The following is a 22,762-nucleotide window of genomic DNA, read 5'->3' on the forward strand; positions in this document are numbered from 1 at the left end:
GCCGCGCGGAGGCCGGAAGGAAGCGGGCGGAGGGCGGGGCGAGGGAGGGAAGCCCGCCGGCCCGCAGGACGACCGTCGCGGCCTGATGACGTCGCACAATGGCCGGCCCCCGCGGGTAGTGGAGCCCGTTTGTTCCGCCCGCGTCGCGCCTCAAGCCGGAGCCTGTGAGGAGCGGAAGGGCCGAGGGACGTCTTCCCCGCGCCGCCCCGACGCCAGCGGAGCCGTGGCCCCCTCCCCGCCCTCGCGCTGAGGTAAGTGTCGGCGGCGGCGGCGGGGAGGCCGGGCCGGCGGGGAGGAGGCCGAGGCGGCCGGGCGGGGAGCGTGGCGGCGGCGCGGAGCAGAGGCCCGGGAGCTCCGGCGCCGCCGCCTCCGGGGAGCGCTCCGGGCTGCGTCCCCGGGCGAGCGTGGCTCTCGGGCCCTGGGAAGGGGTCCCTGAAACACACACGATCCCGCGTTCAGTCCGCTGCGAGCCGGCCCACGGGGCCCTGGAACCCACTCAGACCCCGAACTCCCCGCGGCCGCCTCTGCGCCCAGCGGTGGAGTTGATACTCCCGAAGCTGTCATTTCTCTTCCGGGACATTCGCGTGGCACATGTTTGCCGCCCACAGCAGGAGTAGCGGGGGGAGGCACGCAGGTTCGCCCAGCGGAGGAGGCCAGCCAAGACCGGGGATGGGCTCTTCGGGAACTTTGAGCTCTCTGGAGCCTCCCGGAACTTGCTCCCTCAGCTTCACGGTGCACAGGTTGGATGTTTTGGCTGTGCCCCAACGCGCGCGCCCCTCTTAGGAACAAACTTAACTCCTTAAGTTAGGAGGCCGGAGGATGCCGAGTCCTTTGGAAAAACTCACTTCCAGCCTTGCCTCTGCTGAAAGTTAAGTTTTGTCGAATACTTTGTGACAGCTAATTTGTCGAGTAGTGTGGCCGATCCTTTTAAGAGAGCGCTGTTCAACAAGGTCTTTGGCAGGAGTGGGGCAGTCTTCTGATCCGTTTGGGGAAAATGGAGGAAGGGAGTGCTTGGCCTCTGTAGTACTGTCTGGGGGCAGAGCAGCGGCTCATCATTTCTTCTTTGAGACTCACCTCCCCTGTTGCCTGTGGATGGGAGTCTTGGCCCGAGAATTTTACAGCCTGAGCACGGGTGTGGAGCGCAGCCAGCTCTGTGTCCCAAAGGCTGGAACTCCTCCCTGGTTTGGGGTGGGAAACGCTCACATGTTGTAAGAAAGCTCGGTGGGATCCTTTCAGAGAGCAAACAGGTAAGCTGTGGCCTTGCTCGTGTTTAAGAAGGTTTTTTACTTTTTCACAGCTACAGATCATCTCAAGGTGAGTGCTTCTTTCCTGAGGAGTTTTTGGTGGTCAGGCTTAGTCCGTTTGGGGGCGGTGTCTGTCACCAGTCTTGACATCCTCCCTTTAGATGTTGTGAACCTGTGACGTTTTGAATCAGGATTGTAACTGGATCTACCAGAACTTAGACCTTCAAATAGGGATTGCTCTATTAAAAGTTACCTTCCTGAAAGGTTACGCTTGTATTTCACGGGTGCTCCTTTGCCACAGCCTCCTGAGAACTCTTGTTTTGGCCGTAAGTACCTGCGTCGGGTGAGAAAACCAGTCCCATTCGATAGTCGTACCCTGCATTTAACCAGAAGTCCTCTTACGTGGCTTAGTCAATCCTCTCCTGGGTTTCCTGCGATCTCTCGAGTGACCTACCTTGAGAGCACGAGTGTCTGCGGCCACTAGAGCCTGAGAAGAAAAGGTCCCAAACGTCGCTCAAAAAGAGAAGTTCCCAAAACGTTCTGCACTTTAGCCTTGCTGTTGGAATCCGTGTGCAGCCCTCCAGAGTGGCTGCTGGGTGACGAGACACCACTCGCTGCACGTCTGAGTTCTGGCATCGTCTTCTAAAAATGAGCGCTTGTTTCTAGTTTCTGGTATGCGACAGGTAGTTTATCAAGTAACAAGATGTTGTCTTTTAGCCAACAAGCATTTATCAAGTGTCATCTGCCCAAAGCAGCCTGCAGTGGAAACACGGTGATGGATGGACACTTGTCATTCGGTTCTCTGGGCAAGTGCACCGCCTTGGGAGTCAAAGGTTCTAAACTTTGCCAAGAATCCTCGGTGACAGAGTGGTTGTGTGAGAAGAGCCGAGTAAAAACTCCGAGCCCAGGAGTTGGTGAAGACGTGGCAAGAGGACGCCCTGTGTCACTGTCTGCATCCGTAGGCTGCGTGTTCTTCCTGGCATGTGGCCCGGGGTGTGCACTCACATGGCTGCCACGCCGAGTTCGTCTCCAAACAGGACATAGGTGCCCCGAGAGACAGTGAGCCTGCCCAGCACGGGGCCTGGAAGGCAAGCCTTCTTCTGACCCCCGGTGACACTTCTCTTCCGGGCAGCAGCGTGTGACTCAGGTTGTTTCTAACAGGCAGGTTCTTTGGCGTGTGTTTCTGTGCAGCGTGTTCACCTGTGAGCAGCCTCATACCGTAAAATCCCAAGGGGTTCCCCAGGTAAAGATGAGAGGCGACTCCTCAGGAAATTATCAGGGCCTTCTAAGGGGGATCGTACGTCCCAGTGTGCCTAGGACAGCACCTCCTAATGGCTGTTGCAATTGTTCATAGTGCTCCCCCCCTTCAGTCTCAACCGTGACCCCGTTTAGACAGTAAAGTATGTGGAGCCGTCCTACTCGGTGCCAGCTGTCTGCTGAGCTTGGGGAGTAGAGAGGTGAGTCTGAACCCGTCTCCTCAGGTACTCCATGTAGGGTGGGGGCGGGGCCCGCCGACAGACTTTGCAGACCAACAGTTGTGGACGGCGTGGTAAGTATGGATTTGGAACCCGGTAACCTACAGTATACTTAAGGCAACAGCTCTTAATCTGGGGACAGCGGGTGGACCCCAGGGGGTCTTGAACTCCCTAAAGTGGAAGGTACGTTGCACATAGTCTCGTTTTTCTAGGGACACGAGCCCTCCCTGCTCTCCTAAAGGCCAAGCACCACTACCAGAGAACACTGGGCTGCCCCCAAAGGGGCGGACTTTTTACTCCGCTCTTCTCGCACGGTCACCTGTTACTGAGGATTCTTGGCAAAGTTTAGAACCTTTGACTCCCAAGATGGTGCACTTGTCCAGAGTGGCAGGTGCACTGGACTGAACCCCTAGTGGCGGGTGCACAGGGCCTTAGGTAGCCCTGCTGCCTTCTGGTCAGCTCTGAAAACTGCCTTTGAGAGTCAGGAAGTTAGCTTTGTGTCCTTGGAATGTTGAATTGATTTCCATAATTTACACCGTGTGGGGTGTGCACTCAATAAGGACTTCTTTTTTTTTTTTTTTAATTTTTTTTTTCAACGTTTATTTATTTTTGGGACAGAGAGAGACAGAGCATGAACGGGGGAGGGGCAGAGAGAGAGGGAGACACAGAATCAGAAACAGGCTCCAGGCTCTGAGCCATCAGCCCAGAGCCCGACGCGGGGCTCGAACTCACGGACCGCGAGATCGTGACCTGGCTGAAGTCGGACGCTTAACCGACTGCGCCACCCAGGCGCCCCAATAAGGAGTTCTTAAAGTGACTTTCCTGCCACAGTTCTCCAGCATCTCCAGATGGTAATCTGAGTCTGCATTGCTCATGGGGCCAGTATAACGGTGTGCACCTTTGGGGGTTCTTTTCTTGGATTTTTGTTTAGCTTATGTGCCTAAGATTCAAACTGCAGACGAGCTTAAAATGGCTGGTGTCACAAGTTGGATCTTCATATGTTCATAACTGGTTTTTAACTAATGGACTATGTAAGTGGTATGTTAACTTTTCCACATATATGAAAATGTGGTTTTGTAGAAGGGCTTAGAAGTTATAGATGGATCAGCACAAAGCCTTAAAAGGGAGAAAATAAAAACAGGCAGACTCTACTGGTTCAGTAGCAGGCCCCAGTTTATGTGTAGGTTCTGTTCCCGCAAAAAAGAGTTTATAAAATCAGTTTGGAACTCAGGTCCCATTTCCTATAGAAACAGTGGCAAAACGTAGGGGTGGGTTCCTCGGCGAGTAGCACGCGCTCACGCAGAGTACGGGGCTCTGTAATTGACCACACGCTCCGGGTGCAGTTCTGACTTGCGGTCCCTAGGTACCCACTCGGTGGCCATGCGGCCTAGGTCTCCTTATCTGTGACAGGGAACGTGGTTTATTTGGAAGGCTGACAGGATTGGTCAGGTGCCTGACACGGGGGGAAGGGGGGGTCATCTCTCAGCAGGCGGTGGTGGCTGTCAGCTTCATTGCAAAGTTGTTTCAGTGATACAGTCTTGAATCGAGTGGACAGCTGTTTGTTGGATGAAACCATGAATGAATTAACTCCTAAGTGCTCGCAGAGACTGGAAGTGTGTCTGACGGGTGATAGGAGTCTGGTTCTTAGAAGTTGGGGAGTACCTTCTCACCAGTTCAGTTCAGATTCAAATGTGTGGAGCCTCTGTCAGGCACATGATCAGGCTTTAGCTCATCTAATTGTTACAATCTTGCAAAATAGATACTCTCGTCCCTATATTTCAGGTGAAGAGACATACCGAGGTGTGGCCCGAGGTGTGCCCAAGGTCCCGACTCTAGGAAGCTGGGGTCCAGGTCTAACACAGAGGCCACACTGTTGCACTGGGTGTCCCATTAAGATGCAGCCCCCCAGCGGGTAAACTGCCCACTTTTTGCATTAGTTCGGGTATTTGAAGTTAGGTACTGTGTTTCTTCCATTTATTACTCTAGGATTTGATTTCAATTTCCCAGAGTATAAAAGGCAGTCTGATTGGATCTAATCATGACAGCGAGACCAAAGTGCAAACCGGTTTGCATATGAGCCCCAGAAAGAGCTGTTACCAGGTTAGGAGAGTTCGTGGCTGTGAACAGGATAGTATGTTGCGAGGCCAGTGGAGGGCTTGGAAGGTATTTTCTGCAGCCTGTCAGTTGTGTGATTTTTAATCTAGTTTGAGGGGACATTCAATTTTAGATAACAGTCGATTGATTTAAGTGGGAGGTCATTTTGTTTTCTGGGGTTGCCATCGCACTATAAAATGTGAAAATCAGAATTTGTCAGGTTTCCGGTAGGGGCGTCTGAGGCTCAGTAACCAGCTCCGTGTGACCGGCTGCCCACAGGGCACAGGTCTAGACTCAGCAGCTGCCCCGTGTGGAGAGGTGTCTTGTATGTAGCGTAAGAAGATCTGTGCGGAGACGGGCATAGGACTCCTGCACAAAGGAAAAGCTTACTGTCCACCAAGAAAGGGGAAGGGGCCCCGAGTGCTTGTTGCAACCTGGCCCTGTCTGACCGCTGAGCGTCAGGCACCTCGCTTATCTCACGGGGGGCAGTAGGCGTGCTCTCTGGGGCAGGGGGGCCTACTTGATATTCAGCAGGGTCCACCATTTGAGGACTGACTTCTAAAAAATTCTCCCCAATAGTCCCCAGTCATACCTCTGGATAGTACAGTTAGGAAGACTGAAAAGTGAATCATGCTCAAAACTGTGGCTATGAATGGATGATCAGGTTTGTAAATTTCTATTACCGGTGGTCATTTGGTTGATTTATAAAGTGACAAATTTTAGGTGATTTGTCCTAACGTGTGCTCGATTATAATAATTTCCATTAACTGCAAAAACAGTGTTTCTCACTATCAATTAGGGTACCAGCTCTTGGTATGCATCTTTAAACACAGGTTCTCCTTTCAAAAGTATAAATTTGAGGGGCGCCTGGGTGGCGCAGTCGGTTAAGCGTCCGACTTCAGCCAGGTCACGATCTCGCGGTCCGTGAGTTCGAGCCCCGCGTCGGGCTCTGGGCTGATGGCTCGGAGCCCGGAGCCTGTTTCCGATTCTGTGTCTCCCTCTCTCTCTGCCCCTCCCCCGTTCATGCTCTGTCTCTCTCTGTCCCAAAAATAAATAAACGTTGAAAAAAAAAATTAAAAAAAGTATAAATTTGAAAGATACGTGTTTAATTTTTAGTTATATAAATGCATACGATAATTTTATATATCTTGTTTTTGAGAGAGAGCGCACTAGAGCACGAGTGGAGGAGGGGCTGAGAGAGTGGGGGACAGAGGATCCAAAGCAGGCTCTGTGCTGACAGCCGGCAGGCTGATGCAGGGGCTCAAACCCGTGAACCGTGAGATCACGACCTGAGCCGAAGTCAGACACTTAACTGACTGAGCCACCCAGGCGCCCCAATAATTTTCTGTGTTTATTGAAGTATGCAGTCATATGTGTGTGCTTCCAGTACCAAATACCAAGTAGCATGATTGTGACATACATCATCTTAAATAATAACTTTGAAGACTCAGGTGAACGTTGAGCCCTTCGCCATTCCTGCTGTTGCAACAGTGACTCACTCCAGGTTGCGCTGGTGAGTGGTGTTGGTTTCCTGCACATATACTCCGGTCCCACTGTGTGCAGTCTCCAAAATGGAACAGGGACACCTGAGGGCTCAGTCGGTTGAGCATCCGACTTCGGCTCGGGTCATGATCTCACGGTCTGTGGGTTCGAGCCCCGCGTCGGGCTCTGGAGCTCAGAGCCTGGAGCCTGCTTCGGATTCTGTGTCTCCCTCCCTCTCTCTCTCTCTGCCCCTCCCCTGCTCATGCTCTGTCTCTCTCAAAAATAAACAAACGATAAAAAATTTTTTTAAAGGAAGAAATGGAACAGTATACTGTCTATGGGCATCAAGGTTGGAAAACCAAAAAACATACACTTTATTATTAAATCCAGATTGGTAAAAATAAAAGTGAGATCTTCTGAAATGACAGTCTTTTTACACGTGAAACTACTCAAACATGTCAGATTTTCTGCAAGAGTCCTTTTCCGTGATATACCTGTGTTAGGGCAGTGATTCTCCACTTTGCTGTGAGGAAATCACAGGGTGCATGAGTGAGTGCCACCTTTGGAGCATCTGGTGGTGACTCTGAGTAGGCCCCGGGTCTGCATTTTTTTTTAATTTTATTTTTTTAACATTTATTCATTTTTGAGAGTGAGAGAGACAGAGCGTGAGCAGGGGAGGGACAGAGAGAGAAAGAGGGAGACACAGAATCCGAAGCAGGCTCCAGGCTCCAAGCTGTCAGCACGGAGCCCGACGCAGGGCTCAAACTCACAGACCGTGAGATCATGACCTGAGCTGAAGCTGGACACTCAACCGACAGCCACCCAGGCGCCCCCAGGTCTGCATTTTTAAAGCTTGTCCTGAGTGATCCTTTGGGACAGTCAGGGCCATGCTTACAGAAGCACGTTTGGGAACAGGAGCTAGCCCATGACCTGGGGACTCCCAAGGCCGGCCAAGGTTTCTGCTTCAGACCCTTGAGGGGTGCCTTCGGTTCTGCTGTCTCATTCAGTCGTGCAACTTTTCTTGAATTTCAGTTCTTTTTTTTTTTTTTTAATATAAATTATGATTTTTTTTAACATTTATTTTTGAGACAGCGACAGCATGAACAGGGGCAGAGAGAGAGGGAGACACAGAATCTGAAACGGGCTCCGGGCTCTGAGCTGTCAGCACAGAGCCCGATGCGGGGCTTGAACTCACGGACCATGAGATCATGACCTGAGCCAAAGTCGGACGCTTAACCGACTGAGCCACCCCGGCGCCCCTTGAATTTCAGTTCTTACTCTAAGAATTGAAAAAGCTGTCCCTTGCAACAGCTATCTTATTACTTTGTTTACCGGGTTGCACTTGTGACAAGAACACCAGGTCTCTGCCAGATCGCTGCAGATGTGAGGCGCTCACCCCCCAGCTTAGTCAGTACGTGCAGCCTGGTGGAGACCCCGTGGGTGGTGCTGGCCTGCCGGCGCAGCCAGCAGCAGTGGTCTGTGAACGGGGGCCTGGGGTCTGGAGGAGCCAAGTGCCGGGCCAAGTGCGGGTCCCGGGCCCTCCTCGCGGTCAGGACCGAGCGTGGGCCCGGGAAAACCAGGGCAGATTTGCTTTCCGTTTTGCTAAGTGCTGTGCACCTGCGATCTTTTTCTTTTGCAGAATTGTGGGTACCGATGGATGTGGCTGAGAGCCCTGAACGGGACCCTCGCTCTCCAGAGGACGAAGAGGAGGAACAGCAGAGGCTCTCGGACGATGACATTCTGAGGGAGAGCGGGTCTGATCAGGACTTTGGCGGAGCTGGGGGGAGGGCTTCCGATCTGGAGGATGAAGACCACGCCGCCCCGGGACTGAGCCAGGAGGAGGAGGAGAGTCACTCTGACGAGGAGGACCAGGACCCAAGCAGAGGCCCCGCGAGCCCCCCTCGCGGGGAGGAAGAGCGCGCGAGCGACCTGAGGGACGAGGCCTCGTCGGTCACCAGGGACCTGGACGAGCATGAGTTAGACTACGATGAGGAGGTCCCCGAGGAGCCGGCCCCTGCCGGGCAGGAGGACGAGGCCGAGAAGGCTGGCGCCGAGGATGACGAGGAGAAGGGGGACGGGGCTCCCGGGGATGAGGGGGCCGCGGGTGCTCACGGCCTGGAAGACAAGGAGCCCCTGGAGACCGCCAAGGAGAAGAGCAAGGAGGACGATGACGGGGAGCTGGACGACGGGGAGCTGGATGTGAGTGGCGGGGCTGGCGGGCAGAGGGAGGAGGCGGGGTGCGGGGAAGTCATGACCACTCTGGGAGCCGTCACCGTGGTAACCCGGGAGTGCCAGACCCGAAGAGGACCAGGCTAGGCCCAGAGAGCTTGGGCCTGCCGGTCAGCAGCTGGCACAAGTCCTGTGGACGGCCCCCCCCCCCCCCCCCCCGGTCTGCTGCTTTGGTGGGAGGGCGGACAGACGCCCGACCCCGATTTTTTCCTTGAGTTCTAGGTTTGTGTGACAAGACATCGTTTCTCTCTCTGCTATCTTCAAATAATATTTGAGTTCACATTCAACTAAAACCATTGTGGATTTTCAGTTCCTGTTAGGTTCTTGAGACTGGTGGGCTCCAGAAGCTTCCTTCCAGTTTTGTCTGTTCTTTCAGGCCTTTTTATCTTTGCCCCCCAGCCCATCCTCTGAGGGTCCCGGCTGGAAGTGTCCCTGAAGGGGCTCTTAGGAATGGATAACAGGTGCATCCGAACACGCCAGCTTTTGATCAAGCCATCACACTTGGTTACAATTTATTTAAATAATTTGACTTTCAGGTTATGGAGAAGGTATTGCTGACATACTATCTCAGACACGGATAGGCTGGGTTTTCATGATGCATAATCCTGCTGAAAGGACTTTAATCGTGATCTATCTCTCTCTTTAAGTTTTTTCTTTAAGTTCCAGTTGGTGAACGTGCAGCGTGGTGTTAGTTTCAGTGTTCGGTACAGTCATCACCTGGTGCTCAGCATTTCCCTACATCACCCGGTGCTCAGCACGCCATGCGCCTCCTTGATCCCCATCGCCCGTTTCCCCCATCTCCAGCCCCCTTCCCCCCGGGAACCGTCAGCATCCCCGTCCCTTTGCTCTCTTGTTTTGTTTCTTAAATTCCACATACGAGTGAGATCATATGGTATTTGTCTTTCTCTGACTTCTCTCACTCAGCATAATACACTCTAGTTCCATCCACATTGTTGCAAATGGCAAGGTTTCACTCTTTGATGGCTGAATGGTATTCCATCGTGTATTACACCCCATCTCCTTTATCCATTCATCAGTCGATGGGCACTAGAGCTGCCTACACAGTGTATCGTAAATATGCTGCAATAAACATGGGGTGCGTGTACCCTTTTGAATGAGTGTTTTTGTATTTTGAGGGTAGGTACTTACTAGTGGGATTACTGGGCTGTAGGGTAGTTAGACCTGTTTTTTTTTTTTTAATGTTTATTTATTTTTGAGACAGAGAGAGACAGAGCATGAATGGGGGAGGGTCAGAGAGAGAGGGAAACACAGAATCCGAGGCAGGTTCCAGGCTCTGAGCTGTCAGCAGAGAGCCCGATGCGGTGCTCAAACTCACGGACTGCGAGATCATGACCTGAGCCGAAGTCAGACGCTCAACCGACTGAGCCACCCGGGCGCCCTTAGTTAGACCTGTTTTTAACTGTTTGAGGAAACTCCACACTGTTCTCCAGAGCGGCTGCACCAGTTTACGTTCCCACCATCTGAGCAAGAGGGTTCCCATTTCTCCACATCCTCGCCCACACCTGTTGTTTCTTGTGTTGTTGATGTTAGCCATCCTGACAGGTGTGAGGTGGTATCTCAGTGTGGTTTTGATTTGTATTTCCTTGACGTGAGTGATGTTGAGCATCTTTTCATGTGTCTGTGAGCCACCTGGATGTCTTCTTTGGAGAAGTGTCTGTTCCTGTCTTCTGCCCATTTCTTCAATGGATTATTTTCTTGGTGTTGAGTTTTTTAAGTTGTTTTGCTTTATTTGTGTTTTGAGAGAGAGAGAGTGTGTGTGCGCGTGCCAGCAAGGGAGAATCCCAGGCGGGCACCATGCCTGGTGCGGAGCCCATCTCTGTGACCGTGAGATCACGACCTGAGCCAAAACCAAGAGATGGACGCTCAACCGACTGAGCCACCCAGGCGCCCCATAAATTTTATTTATTTAAGTAATCTGCACACCCCGTGTGGGGCTTGAGCTCACGGCCCTGAGATCAAGAGTCACACACCCTCTTCCTACTAGGACAGACATCCCTGTGAGTTCTTTATAGATTTTGGATACCAGCCCTTTATCCAGTACGTCATTTGCAAATGTCTTTTCCCATTGCGTAGGGTGCCTTTTAGTTTTGTTGATTGTTCTCTTTGGTGTGCAGAAGCTTTTTATTTTGATGTCGTCCCAATAGTTTATTTTTGCTTTTGTTTCCCTTAGAAGACACATCTAGAAAAATGGTCCTATGGCCAATGTCACAGAAATTGCTGCCTGTGCTCTCTTCTAGGGTTTCTATGGGTTCAGGTCTCACATTTAGGTCTTTCATCTGTTTTGAGGTTGTTTGGTCTGTGGTGTAAGAAAGTGGCCCTGTTTCCCTTTGCATGTCACTGTCCAGTTTTCCCATCACCATTTGTTGAAGAGACTTTCTTTTTCCCACAGCATGTTCTTGTGTCTTTTGTAATCATGATCTTTAAAAAGTTGAGTTTTGGGGAGAAAGCCTGAAGTCCTACCGAGTAATGCTTTTACTCAAAGGAGTCGAGAGAGGCACAGAGCACATTGAAATAACGGGGGGGGGGGTACCCCAGGGGAGGCGATGCTGCTTGTCTGGGAGTCATTACAGTGGAAGGTGTGTGGAATCTGTCAGAAATGTTCTGGGTTGGAGGAGGGAAAAGGTTGCTGCTTAAATACCTAACCGTAGTCCGCGGTAAGCACCACACCTCCTCAGGTGCCCATTCCGTCTTCACCTGTGCTGGTAGGCCGTGGTCGTGCCTGGTTTTAAACATTGCTTATCTAAGGCTCGTAGGAACAGAACTTGGTGGGGACGCGATGTATGTGGTTACAAGCTCCGAGTTTTAGCTCTTTTCTTGCAGCTCTGCTAATAACCTTTGCTTTGCTTAAAGGGTATTGTCAGGGTATGATTATGCAGGCGTCCTTGGGTTTCCCAGCCATGCTGCCTTTCTGGTTTTGGAAAACGTACCTCTGCCACAGGCCTGTCCAAGGGAAGAGAGGTCTTGAAACCCGAGTTAATCCATTTGGGTGAAATTTTAGGCAGAAGATGAAGTTCTTGGCCGAGGCACCTGTGGGTGTGGTTGTCAGTGTTGCAGAGCGAAAAGCCCCGTCTTTGTTCTGTCCTGAGAAGATGACGAGGCAGGGGCTGATCACCAGGCGTGGCCCAGGGGTCCTCGGCGGCCCATTCCCCACTCAGAGAGGGCCAGTTGCGAGTTCTTCCTGCCTCAACTGTTGAACGAGTCTTAGGGGGAAGTTCAGCTCCTTTCCTACCTTTCCATGATCGTATAGGCCAAGTGTCTCCCTGCGGGTCCCGGACAACCGTGGTGTCATCGCACCAGTGGGCTTGCCGGCTGCCCTTAGATGTGGTGGTGCGGGACCTTGGGTTGAACCGAGGCAGCCCTGGAAAATGCCCGTCGTCTGGAGGTTGGCTGGTTGCCCTAGAAAAAGCACGTGGAATAGAAGCCCAGTTTGGCTTTCTTGCCCCTGGAGATCCTGAGGTTGGCCGGCTGGCTGGCTTGCCCTCCACACACCCTCCCATGAGGGGCCCCAGCCTAGGTGGAAACAGCGCGATGAGGAGACCGGGCGATGGCTTTGTTCGGCCACGCGGAAGCCGTCTCCTTCCCACACCACGGACGGTGCCTCTGGGTCACCGCGCCGCAGGGACGTGACGGGGCAGAGCAGGACTCGTGCCCCGCTTGGAGACAGACCTCCGCAAGCGGAGGGCAGGCCCAGTGAATGGTGACAGGAGCACACGCGGCCTCTTCGAGCGCCTCTGCTGGGTTCCTGCCCTTGTCCGTGTCCGGCTGCGCCCCGCCCTGTAACTGGCAGCTTAAGTGTCGCTTCCTCTCCGTGGGCTCTGCCTCCTCCCCCGACCGTTATCCCTGGCTGAGGACTTCGTTGTATTTGCACAGTCTGAATTTACAGGGTCATTCCCCCTCCCCCGCCTCTGGAAATACACGTCCCCTGAGTCCAGAAGCTGCCTGGCCGGCTCGTCTGTGTCTCGCCAGAACTGGCCTGTTGTGGGCAGCCCCTAACTGCCTTCTGAGCAGAGAGGTGAAACCCCCGTTACTTTGGGGTACGTGCCATTGAAATGTATAGTGGCAGCGGGCAGAAGGAAGGTCTGCCCTGGAGAGCCGTTGGCACGGGGCGGCTCCTGTACTGGGTGTCGGCGACCAGCCCTGCCTGAGCCCAGTTGGTAGGACCCGGTGTGGACGAGCGTCGGCCTGTCTGGGAGCAGCTGCTCCTGGCCGCCTCCTCCTGCTCTTGTCCCGGTCCCAGCCCTCCGTCACTCCCCGCTGGCTCCCCGCTGCAGCGTTGTCCCCACCAAGATGCCGCACTGGCGTTCCTGTGCCATATCCCCTCCCTCTCCCAGGCCCTGGTCTCTGATGGAGGGGGAACCAGAGGTACGCACTTGGGTCTGGAAACAGCCTGCCTTCGCTGGTCTTTTGGCTTGGTCCCCTTTAGTCGACCCTTGCAAAGTCGCCTCTGGCCTCACGGAAAGCGTCCATCCCAGAGGGGTATTTTTCCCCACTGCTTACAAGCCCTGTCATATCACAAGTGAACCACCTGGATGTTTTGTGAGCAGGAGATGCATGGTTTGGCTTCTACCTCGAGAATCTGCATTCGCCATCACCCCTAAGGGTCCCCGTACCCAGCAGGCTCCCTGTCCAGAGGCCCCTCCCGCACACCTGCCACCTCCTCCCTGCAGCCCTCCTGGCCTTGAATTGCCAGAACAGCTGAGTGGGAGAGTCTACAAGCCAAGTGCTTTTCTCGTCTTCCTGATGCCTTGTCCTGCCTTTTCTCCTCTCAGATGTCCAGTCACTGGGACTCGTGACTTGATATGCGGAGGAGTAAGCCCTTAAACTTCTTTTGCCTAAACCACACAATTTGTGCCCAATATCTTGAATTACCTTTATATGTGTTTGGTGTGCTCCCAAAATACCTTTCAGATGCAGATATGTTTCTGGAAATGCTGCTTTGCTCCTGTGGTAGGGGTGGGATTTTGCACACGGGCACCCTGGCTTGTTTGTGGAGTGGAGGCTGAGGGTCCCCGATGGCCAGTCCCTGGGGAGCCTTATTTCGTATTGAATCAGCAGTCTCTTACTTGCTCCGGAAGCCACACTTAACCCCGGCCCTACCTGTGGCTCTGTCTCTGCCTGGGCGTCTCTCAAAAGAGTGGGTGGAGCCCGCAGAAATGGACCCCTCTGTGTGAGGTTCCTTCTTCCTGCACCTGCCGAGTCTGGCCGTGACCATTCCTTCCATCAGGGTTCGAGGAGCACTCAGATTTGTGGGTCTTCGATTTGCCTTTCCCGGCAAGTCCTCCCCTCTTGGGTGTGTCCGTCCTTTCTTCTGCTCATGTATTTGGTTCTGGGTTTGTATCTTACCTGCCATTTGGTTAATAGAATTTGGTGTCATCCATGTGGAAAAGGGTGGGCTATGTGTTTTGTTCAAACCTGCTTTTGTCGATCGCTCTCACATTGGCAGTGTGGCCTTTCCGACCGCGGGACAGCAGCCACGTCCCGTCCCCAGTGGACAGTCCACGGCGCTCCTCTCGGGCCCCCACACGTACAAAAATCCTTTGAAATGTTTTCTTGGCAGGTGGTATTTTATATTTTCTCCCATTTAAATCTACATGTTCCTTTTATATCTAGATACATAGTATCTCCTACGAAAGGTCTCCCTCTGGTGGCTTAGGGTTTTCACTCTGCAGGGGCCCCGCTCTCCTCTGCTGCGTGGCCTCGCAAAGCCCAGGAAGCAGCTGCCTGCCCCGCATTTGAGGAGAGTCCACACCAGATCAGGCACATAGAGAGTGCGGGCCACAGTCCTTACCCTGAGCCGGGGAGTCCGGGAGCTCTGACAGTGGATAGGTTTCCTCGCTCATCTGGTGGCAGACCTTGCCCGACACGATGCGAGGCTGTTTGTGATCCTGTGTTTACTCCTTGTGTGGCTGGTCGTGCACCCCCCCCCCCCCCAGAAGGATGACTGCATCCATTCCGGGCTGCTGTTCTGACCGCTGCTATATCGCCTTCTAAAACCAAAACGCTTCTGAATTCCTAGACCACATCTGGCCCCAGGGGTGTTGGGTAAGGGGTCATAGACCAGGATTGTCACCCCCATTTTCAGATGCAGCACCTCTGGCACGGTGTCCGTGCCCACCCGCCCCCCCCCCCCCATGGTGCCATGGTGCCGTCACGTGGTGCCCACTCACCTGCCTTAGTGCTGGGGCCGCTGGGGCGGAAGTGGCTTCTTGTGTAGATAATATGCAGGCATTGGTTTGTTGTTCTGTTTTGTTTTTATTAAAGCAGGATAAAGACCTGCACAGGGATGTCAAACTATGCTACCGTTGTCGACACGGTCAGGGGTTTTTTTGATGTTTATTCTTTTTCTTAGATGAAAGTCTTTTCTTTAAATTTTTTTAATGTTTATTTTTGAGAGAGAGACAGAGTACAAGTGGGGGAGGGGCAGAGAGAGAAGGAGACACAGAATCCAAAGCAGGCTCCGGGCTCCCAGCTGTCAGCACAGAGCCCGACGCGGGGCTTGGGCTCATGAACCAGAGATCATGACCTGCGCCGAAGTCGCGTACTTACCCACCTGAGCCCCCCAGGCGGCCCCGTACGTGGTCATATTTGGCATATCGCCTCCGAGGTAGTTTTCCGCTAAAATCATGACCACTCGTTGAGCGCTCACTGCTCAGGTTTTCTGTGAGGCACCACATGGAGCACCGTGAGCGCAGCGCCTGGCACGGAGCAGCCTGTTCTGCTGGAGGACAGGCAGTCTGGCTCGAGTGGGGCCTGTGTCCGTGGTCACACTGCCAGGATTCAAGTCCAGTCTCCCCCCGCAGTCCTATTTTGTAACGCCGGTAAAGTGCGGTGTGCCCTGTGTGTGTGCGTGTTTCCCTGAGTGGGCACTGGTAAGGAAACACGAGCAGCCTGGTGTCCCTCAGTTCTGAAAACTCCAGAGAACCTTGCCCACCCCCTGAGTTCCACGTGGGGCTGTTAGTCTGTCCCGGGCAGGGGTCGCCGAGAGCCTCACGGGTGGTGTCCCAGGTGTGCACCCAGCAGGTGCACCCCGGACCCCTAGGACCTCTCCTTGTCCTCTGCTCTCCGCTGTGTCAGCTTGTGGCCCTGTGACCAGGAGGTCTGAAAGACACACGTGATGTGACAGCCGCAGACGACTGAGTGGTGTGGATTTGGCTGTAGAGACGTCGTTCTTGACCTGTGTTTGCATGAGACTGCACAGTTGAAGTCATTTTAATTAACCATCACTTGAAAAGCCATCGTACTGAATAAACGAATGGTTAGTTGACATTTCAGCTGTTGGGGTGCCTGGGTGGCTCCATTGGTTGAGCATCTGGCTCTTGATTTCAGCACAGGTCATGATCTCACAGTTTGTGAGTTCGGGCCCTACGTCAGGCTCTGTGCTGACAGCTTGGAGCCTGCTTGGGATATTTTCTTTCTCTCTCTCTCTCTCTCTCTCTCTCTCTCTTTCTCTGCCCCTCGCCCACTCTTTCTCTCTCAAAATAAGTAAATAAACTTAAAAAAGAAAAAAATTCACGGTATTATATCGCTGAGTGGTCTATTCATCATTCTTGTTTGTTTTATGATTAGAGAAGAGACCATACGTCCGGCACATGACAGGGAAGCCCTCTGTCTCCTTCCTAGTAGGAGTGGGGACTAGACGGCGGCAGCCAGTAGGTAGATGCCGTCTTGTGTTCTTTGGGTCGACGTTGCGTCGTGCGCGCCTCACGTGTGGTTCGAGCGTTCTTAGCCCTGAGCCTTCTTGGCAGCCGCACGGAACACAGCTCACGTGACCGCTCGCCAGTCTTAAGATGGGCGGGCCGGTCTCCTCCCTGCTCTGGCAAGTATTGAAAGCAGCTTTGCAGAAATACCTCTTTAAATCTGATCCAGTGCGCTTACTGGGAGCCCTGACCCATGCAGGGCCACCTCCTGGGCTCCTCAGCTCAACCCCTGGGCCTCGATTTCCAAGTAAAGCAGGAGGACTTGAATGGGGTGTAACCTTTCAGAAGAGTTTTGTCTTCCTAATGAGAAAGAAGAATCTGCCCTCGATTTGAGCAAATAGCACCTGAGGTGTTAGTCTAGCAGCCATCGGCGTGAGAGCAGTTGTAAAGAGAAGGTGCCCGGGGCACCAGGGGGCTCAGTCCTTGAGCACCTGACTTGATTTCCACTCAGGTGGTGATCTCGAGGTTCGTGCTTCGTGGGATCAAGCCCCGCGTTGGGCTCCGTGCTGACCGTGTGGAGCCCGCTTGGGATACCCTTTCTTTCTCCCCTTCTCTGCCCCGCCTCCTCAAAAATAAATGGGGAATCATCTTAAAAAAAAAAAAAAAAAGATTCTAAAGGACCAGAGGAGAGAGGTGTCCCATCATGCCGCAGGAAGCAAACACATCTCTGAGACCTAGGAAATCCTCCTGCGGTTGGATGTGGGGAGGTGGTGCTTAAAGGGTATGAACTTCCACTTAGAATGTGAATATGTTCTGGAGATCTAAAAAAATTCTTGAATAAATTATTTAATCTTTTATTTATCTAATTTTTAAACATTTATTTTTGAGAGAGAGAGACGGAGAAAGACAGGTCGCGAGCAGGGGAGGGGCAGAGAGAGGGACACAAAGAATCCGAAGCAGGCTCCAGGCTCCGAGCTGTCAGCCCAGAGCCCGACGCGGGTCTCAAACTCACGGACCGAGAGATCATGACCTGAGCCGAAGTCGGCTGCTTAACCGACTGCGCCACCCAGGCGCCCCAATTATTTAACCTTTTAAAAGAAAGAAATTATTCTGTTGGCTCTTAAGGGATATAACTTTCAGGCATTTGTTCTTTTCACTATAAAATGCTTTTTTATTTTTACTGTTTTTAACGTTTATTTGTTTTGAGTGAGTGGGGGAGGGGCAGAGAGAGAGAATCCCAAGCAGGCTCTGCACCGTCCGCACAGAGCCCAATGCAGGGCTTGATCCCACGACCGTGAGATCGCAGCCTGAGCCAACATCAACGGTCAGATGCATAACCGACTGAGCCACCAGGTGCCCCATGAAATGCTTTTTTAATAAGTAAATATTTTTCAGGCAGAAGTTATACAAATATTTACACTTTAAAGATAAGCCACCCTAGGGGCACCTGGGTGGCTCAGTCGGTTAAGCATCCGACTTCGGCTCAGGTCATGATCTCGCGGCCCGTGAGTTCGAGCCCCACGTCGGGCTCTGTGCTGACCGCTCAGAGCCTGGAGCCTGTTTTGGATTCTGTGTCTCCCTCTCTCTCTGACCCTCCCCCATTCATGCTCTGTCTCTCCCTGTCTCAAAAATAAATATTAAAAAAAAAAAAATTAAAAAAAAAAAAAGATAAGCCACCCTAAATCCAGGGTTTGAAACCTTAGTATTTTTCATTCAACAAATGTTTGCTGACTATTTGCTATAAGCCCAACACTGTGCTTGGACCGGTGTCACAGTCCTGCCTGGTCTGAACCCCTGTTCAGTCAGGCGGGACCGTGGCGGCCGTGACCCATGCTGTGAGGACCTGTGGTGAAAGGAGCCGGGGTGGGGAGGTCCTGAGGCAGGAGACTCATCCACCGTCTGAAAATGAGGTGAGTCGCGTGTTAGTGTCGGTGGAGAAGGAAGAAGAATGTGGGCTGGCTTCTGAAAGGTCACTGCCAGGAGGGCCCGTGGGGAGTTGGGAGGGAGCGGGGCACCAGTGGGGAAGTGGCTCCCAGACCAGGCGGCACTTTGGACGAGGGGGGAGACGCTTTGGTGATCCCAATGCCCTGCCCTGTGTGACCCCTTGGGTTGACTGTCCTAGAGCATCCTGGACAGGGTAGGAAGGGCTAGGACGGGCCAGGACAGGGTAGAACTGGCTAGGTCGGGCTAGGACAGGTTAGGACTGGCTGGGATGGGCCAGGACAGGGTAGGACGGGCCAGGACAGGGTAGGGTGGGCTAGGACAGGCCAGGACAGGTAGGACAGGCTAGGACGGGCCAGGATGGGCCAAGACAGGCTAGGATTGGCTAGGTTGGGCCAGGACAGGTAGGACGGGCCAGGACAGGCTAGGACAGGCCAGGACAGGGGGGCAGTGAGGAGCTCCGTCCTGGACCTCCCAGCAAAGATGTCAGCAGGGCACCTGCATACCCGCTTTGGGGCTGGGGGTGACCCCTGGGGATGGCGTCTCAACTGAGGGGCACAGGGGAGTGTCTGCAGGTCCGTGGTGACCGAGGCCCTGGGATAGCGGTGGCTGGACAGGGCTCAGAGCAGTAGTCCGGGTCATGGCTGTTCTTTGGAATTCCTGGGGGTGAAACCCACCCAGGCTTTGGTGTTTGTAAAGCTCCCACATTACACCAAAGCTTGGCAGCCAAGGTTAGGAGCTCTGGCCTGAGAAGGCAAGGTTCTGGGTCTGAGCCTGACCTCCCTCCTCCCCACCCCTAGACTCTTAAACTAGAGGACGTTGGTTTTGAGTTTTAAGAACAAAATATTTTGGCTTACAAATACCGTTTAAATGCACAAAGTTCTAAAAGTGTGAAGTGTCACCGTTTGCTGCCCAGCATTGCTGCCGGAGGGAAAACAGAGAAGCCTGCTTTGTACTGAGCATTACGTACTTCACGGAGCGTTTTTACTTGGTGTTTTGTGTCACGCCTCGACCTTGTAGACGAGCTCTGGCGTATCCCTATCGAGGTTTGGAAAACTGACCTGAATTGCCAAGTGGCCGAGACACCAGTCTCGTGAAAATACCCTTTCTGGTCTGGGGAAGCCGTGCCTGTTGGTGGACGCCCTCCACCTCCCCTCTCGTTAAGGTGATTGCCTTTTAAGTCCCGTTGTCCTCTGTTTCAGGATGACGATCTGGAGGAGGGCGAAGTAAAGGACCCCAGTGACAGGAAGGTGAGGCCGCGTCCCACCTGCCGATTCTTCATGAAAGGTAATTGTCTGTGGGGCCTTGTGTGGTCTTGGCTTTTCCTGGGACTGTGGTGGTGGCTCAGCCCCGCCCAGTGCCCGGAAGCCTGTGCAGGGCTATTCTTGGGGCCAGACCGTGACCGTGGCAGGGTGGCACCGTCCTTTGCTGGTCCTTGCCTCCTTTGACTGACTTGGAGGGGCCAGCCTGGCCGTTTCCACTTTGTGGCTCCAGGCCCTCTGTGACAGCAGAGCTGTGACCGCCCTGTTTATGAGTAGTCCTTGTCCTAAGGCAGACGCCCCGGGCACCAGGGGCCCTACCTCTGTACGGACAGTTGCTGCTTGTTTGTAAACGTATCCAAGTACATCCTTCATTTGGAATGGATGTCCAAATAGCAAAGAGATAGCCTCTGAGTGCAGCAAGGTCGCTCCCTCCTGGAAGGTGAGTGGTGCCAGCCACGTGGCTGTGACAGGTCGCAGACTAACGCCACGGGTGACCTGGAACGGCGGCGAGAACCCCAGTCCGTAAGGGTCTCGCGGCCACGCGGCGGTAGTTGGGGCCTATTCCTGGTCACTCCGCCTTCTCCTTGGACAGGTGGGAAGGCGTCTGTCTTTGTCTCAGCCTCGCTGGCCCTGGGCGCCCCGCTCCCTGGCCCGGCCCGCGCGTCTGCTCCGAATTTCACAAGAGCTTCCTGTACTTCTTTTCCAGATGTTGGGACAGCACTGTCCACTCCTCTCCCACCAATATCACATCCCATACCACTCAGAGGCCAGGTTAAAGGTACAGAGTATACGCTTTTCCCTCTCTGCTCCAGAGGCCAGACTTCCTTCTCCTGGATCCAGAATACTGATGTGAAGCCAGAAGAAGGAAGGGGGAGGCTCTGAGGGGCAGAGGGCGCTTGTGGATCCCAGTTCTTAGTGGCGCTCGATGAGGCTCCCGGGACCTTTGCGGACCGCGGGGGGCAGTGGTGGGGGGTGGGACAGGAGGGGCACGGTGGCGTCCCATCTTGCCGAGAGGACAGGCTCTGCACTTGACTGGTCCTCGGAGGACCCTCTGCCTAGACCTCAGTGACGTGACGCAGAGGGTGCTTGGGGCCTGGGTCAGCTCACTCCTCAGGGTGTGGGCTCCTAGCCTGTGTCGTTTACCTGCACAGTTTTGTTTTGTTTAAGTTTCTTGATTTTGAGAGAGAGAGAGAGAGAGAGAGAGAGAGAGAGAGAGAGCGCGAGCAGGTCGGGGAGGGGCAGACCGAGGGGGAGAGAGAGAAGCCCAAGCAGGCTCTGAACTGTCAGCACGGAGCCCAACGCGGCACTCAGGGCTCAGACTCACGAACCGCGAGATTATGACCTGAGCCGAAGTCGAGTCAGACGTTTAACCGACTGAGCCCCCCAGGCGCCCCACGTGCGTGTTGTTTCTGCCAAGTGGAGATACTTGGACTCGTGAGTTAGACATGCCCGTGATGGGTCCTTTGCACAGCACGTGCTCTGTCCTCAGGAGGGTGGCTGGCGGTTGTCTCGTGGACAGCATAGTCACCCTAAGGACACAGATGAGTGTGTGGTATGTTTTAGAAAGTAAATTCTTAACAGTTCTTTACAAGCTTTAGTATTTGAAATATCAATATTTCAGAAAATTTTGAGCAGAAGACCTCTTTTCCATAATTAGGTGGGAGTAAATGGTGTCAGCCCGCCGAAACTCCTCACGGGGAGATGCACTTACACACGTACGTAGATGCGAACGCAGTCATTTCCGGTTGGCACCGCTGTGGAATCGTTCAGAAGCCTGGCCGGCCCGTCGGGACTAGCCGCGGGCTTCCACGGCAGGAGGCGGCACCGTCCGTCCGCGCCGCAGAGGCTCCGGTCCAGGTGCTCCCGGGGGTCACAGCCCTGAGGTCGTTTCCGGAGTTTAGCGACAGAAGCACACGGACCGACGGAGTTGGTCCCGTGTTGGGACCGCGGATGAGCATCCTCGGAGGTACCTCGTGGCACGCACAGGGCACTGTCTCCGCAGATGACTCCAAGGCCACATGTCAGTGGGAGGGAGGTCCCTCCAGAATGCGAATGCTCAGCTTGGGTTTCAGAGCCCAAGGCCAGTGGCAGGGCTCTCTGCAGAGAAATCTGAGGCCAGTGGCACCCGGCCTTCTCGGCAACTTGGCTGGGCAGAGTCAGTAACTTGTCTCAGCCTCGGTTTTTGAGTATACATTTACCTTTCCCCCTGGATTGTTGAGTGACTCTGCGGAGTAGTGGGATACAGCATAGGAAGAAACGGTTGATTCTTTGGGCGTGCCGAAACACATCTCTCGGTTTTTTTTGTTTTTTTTTTTTTTTTGAGCAAGTTTTTGGGTGAAAATGTTTTTGCTTACCTGCAATTTTATAAGCTTGGTGTTCCATTGAGACAAATCGTGTAAGTTCCCTTCAGGAGCAGGAGAAGTCACTTTAGAAATAAAACCGAGTTTGTCGCGTTTGACGAAGATGGGGAGAAAGGGGACCTTCACACCCTGCTGGTGGGGACGTGACCTGGTGCAGCTGCTGGAAGACAGTCTGGCGGCTCCTGAGGACACGAGCGTGTAGGACCATACGTGACCCCGTCGATTCTGCTTCTAGATCTCCACCCGAGAGAGATGAAAACGTACGTCCACCCAAAAACTTGTGCACAAATGGTCGTAATAGCAGTGTTCGAAACAGCCCACGAGTGCACACAGCGCCCGTGTCTGTCAGCTCATAAATGGTCAGACAGCGTGGTCCGTCTGTACGGTGGAATATTACTCGGCCACAAGAAGAGTGGAGCACTGGGACCACAGCACGGATGAACTGTGAGGACGTCATGCCGAGCGAAAGATGCCAGACGCAAAAGGCCTCCTCGTGTGCAAACTGTCCAGGATAATCCACAGAGGCAGGAACTGGATTAGCCGTTGTCTAAACGGAGGAGCCTGGAGGGAGGGGGAGTGGCTACGGGCAGTGGGGGTGATGGCTAATGAGTGCAGGGTTTCCTTCTAGGATGATGGTTGGACAACCTTGCGCGTATGTGCTGAAACCCGCAAAATTGTTCGCTTTAGATTGGGACATTACACGGCATGTAAGTTATGTCTTAATTTGAGGTTTCTTCCTGAGAAAGTTTGTTAGTTATAGTTCTATTAAAAGATACCCCCAGATTAATCATTCGTTGCCCAAATGGGTACATTGATATTTGTGACCATTGGCAAGAAAACAGGAACATAGGTTGAAACGTCTTTAAGCACCACTACTTTGTTTACGATATGTTTTTACCTCTGGTGTATTTATGTTAAGTCATCGAGATGGGAAGCTCCCCCTACAGTGATGGAAATAACGTTTTCTTGAAACTATGTCCTACGTTGGGTTTCTGATTGGGCCAGCTATCAATAGCG

General features: G+C 53.3%; 1 protein-coding gene across 2 annotated transcripts in view; it reads left to right on the plus strand.

Annotated features, from left to right (window-relative positions):
• The first annotated feature begins 45 nt into the window (after positions 1–45).
• The window catches only part of ZC3H18 (zinc finger CCCH-type containing 18), a 59,824-nt gene continuing 37,107 nt past the window's right edge, over positions 46–22,762 (plus strand). The window contains exons 1-4 of one of the 2 annotated variants that reach the window (XM_043599855.1): positions 74–251; positions 7,935–8,494; positions 19,326–19,410; positions 20,092–20,163. In XM_043599855.1, coding sequence (XP_043455790.1) covers positions 7,949–8,494; positions 19,326–19,410; positions 20,092–20,163 — 703 coding nt within the window. In that variant the 5' untranslated portion in view covers positions 74–251; positions 7,935–7,948. Of the gene's footprint in view, positions 252–7,934; positions 8,495–19,325; positions 19,411–20,091; positions 20,164–22,762 lie in introns of both variants that reach the window. The other variant, XM_043599856.1, reaches the window with a different exon arrangement.

Source organism: Prionailurus bengalensis, chromosome E2 (assembly GCF_016509475.1).
Source record: "Prionailurus bengalensis isolate Pbe53 chromosome E2, Fcat_Pben_1.1_paternal_pri, whole genome shotgun sequence".
NCBI lineage: Eukaryota > Metazoa > Chordata > Mammalia > Carnivora > Felidae > Prionailurus > Prionailurus bengalensis.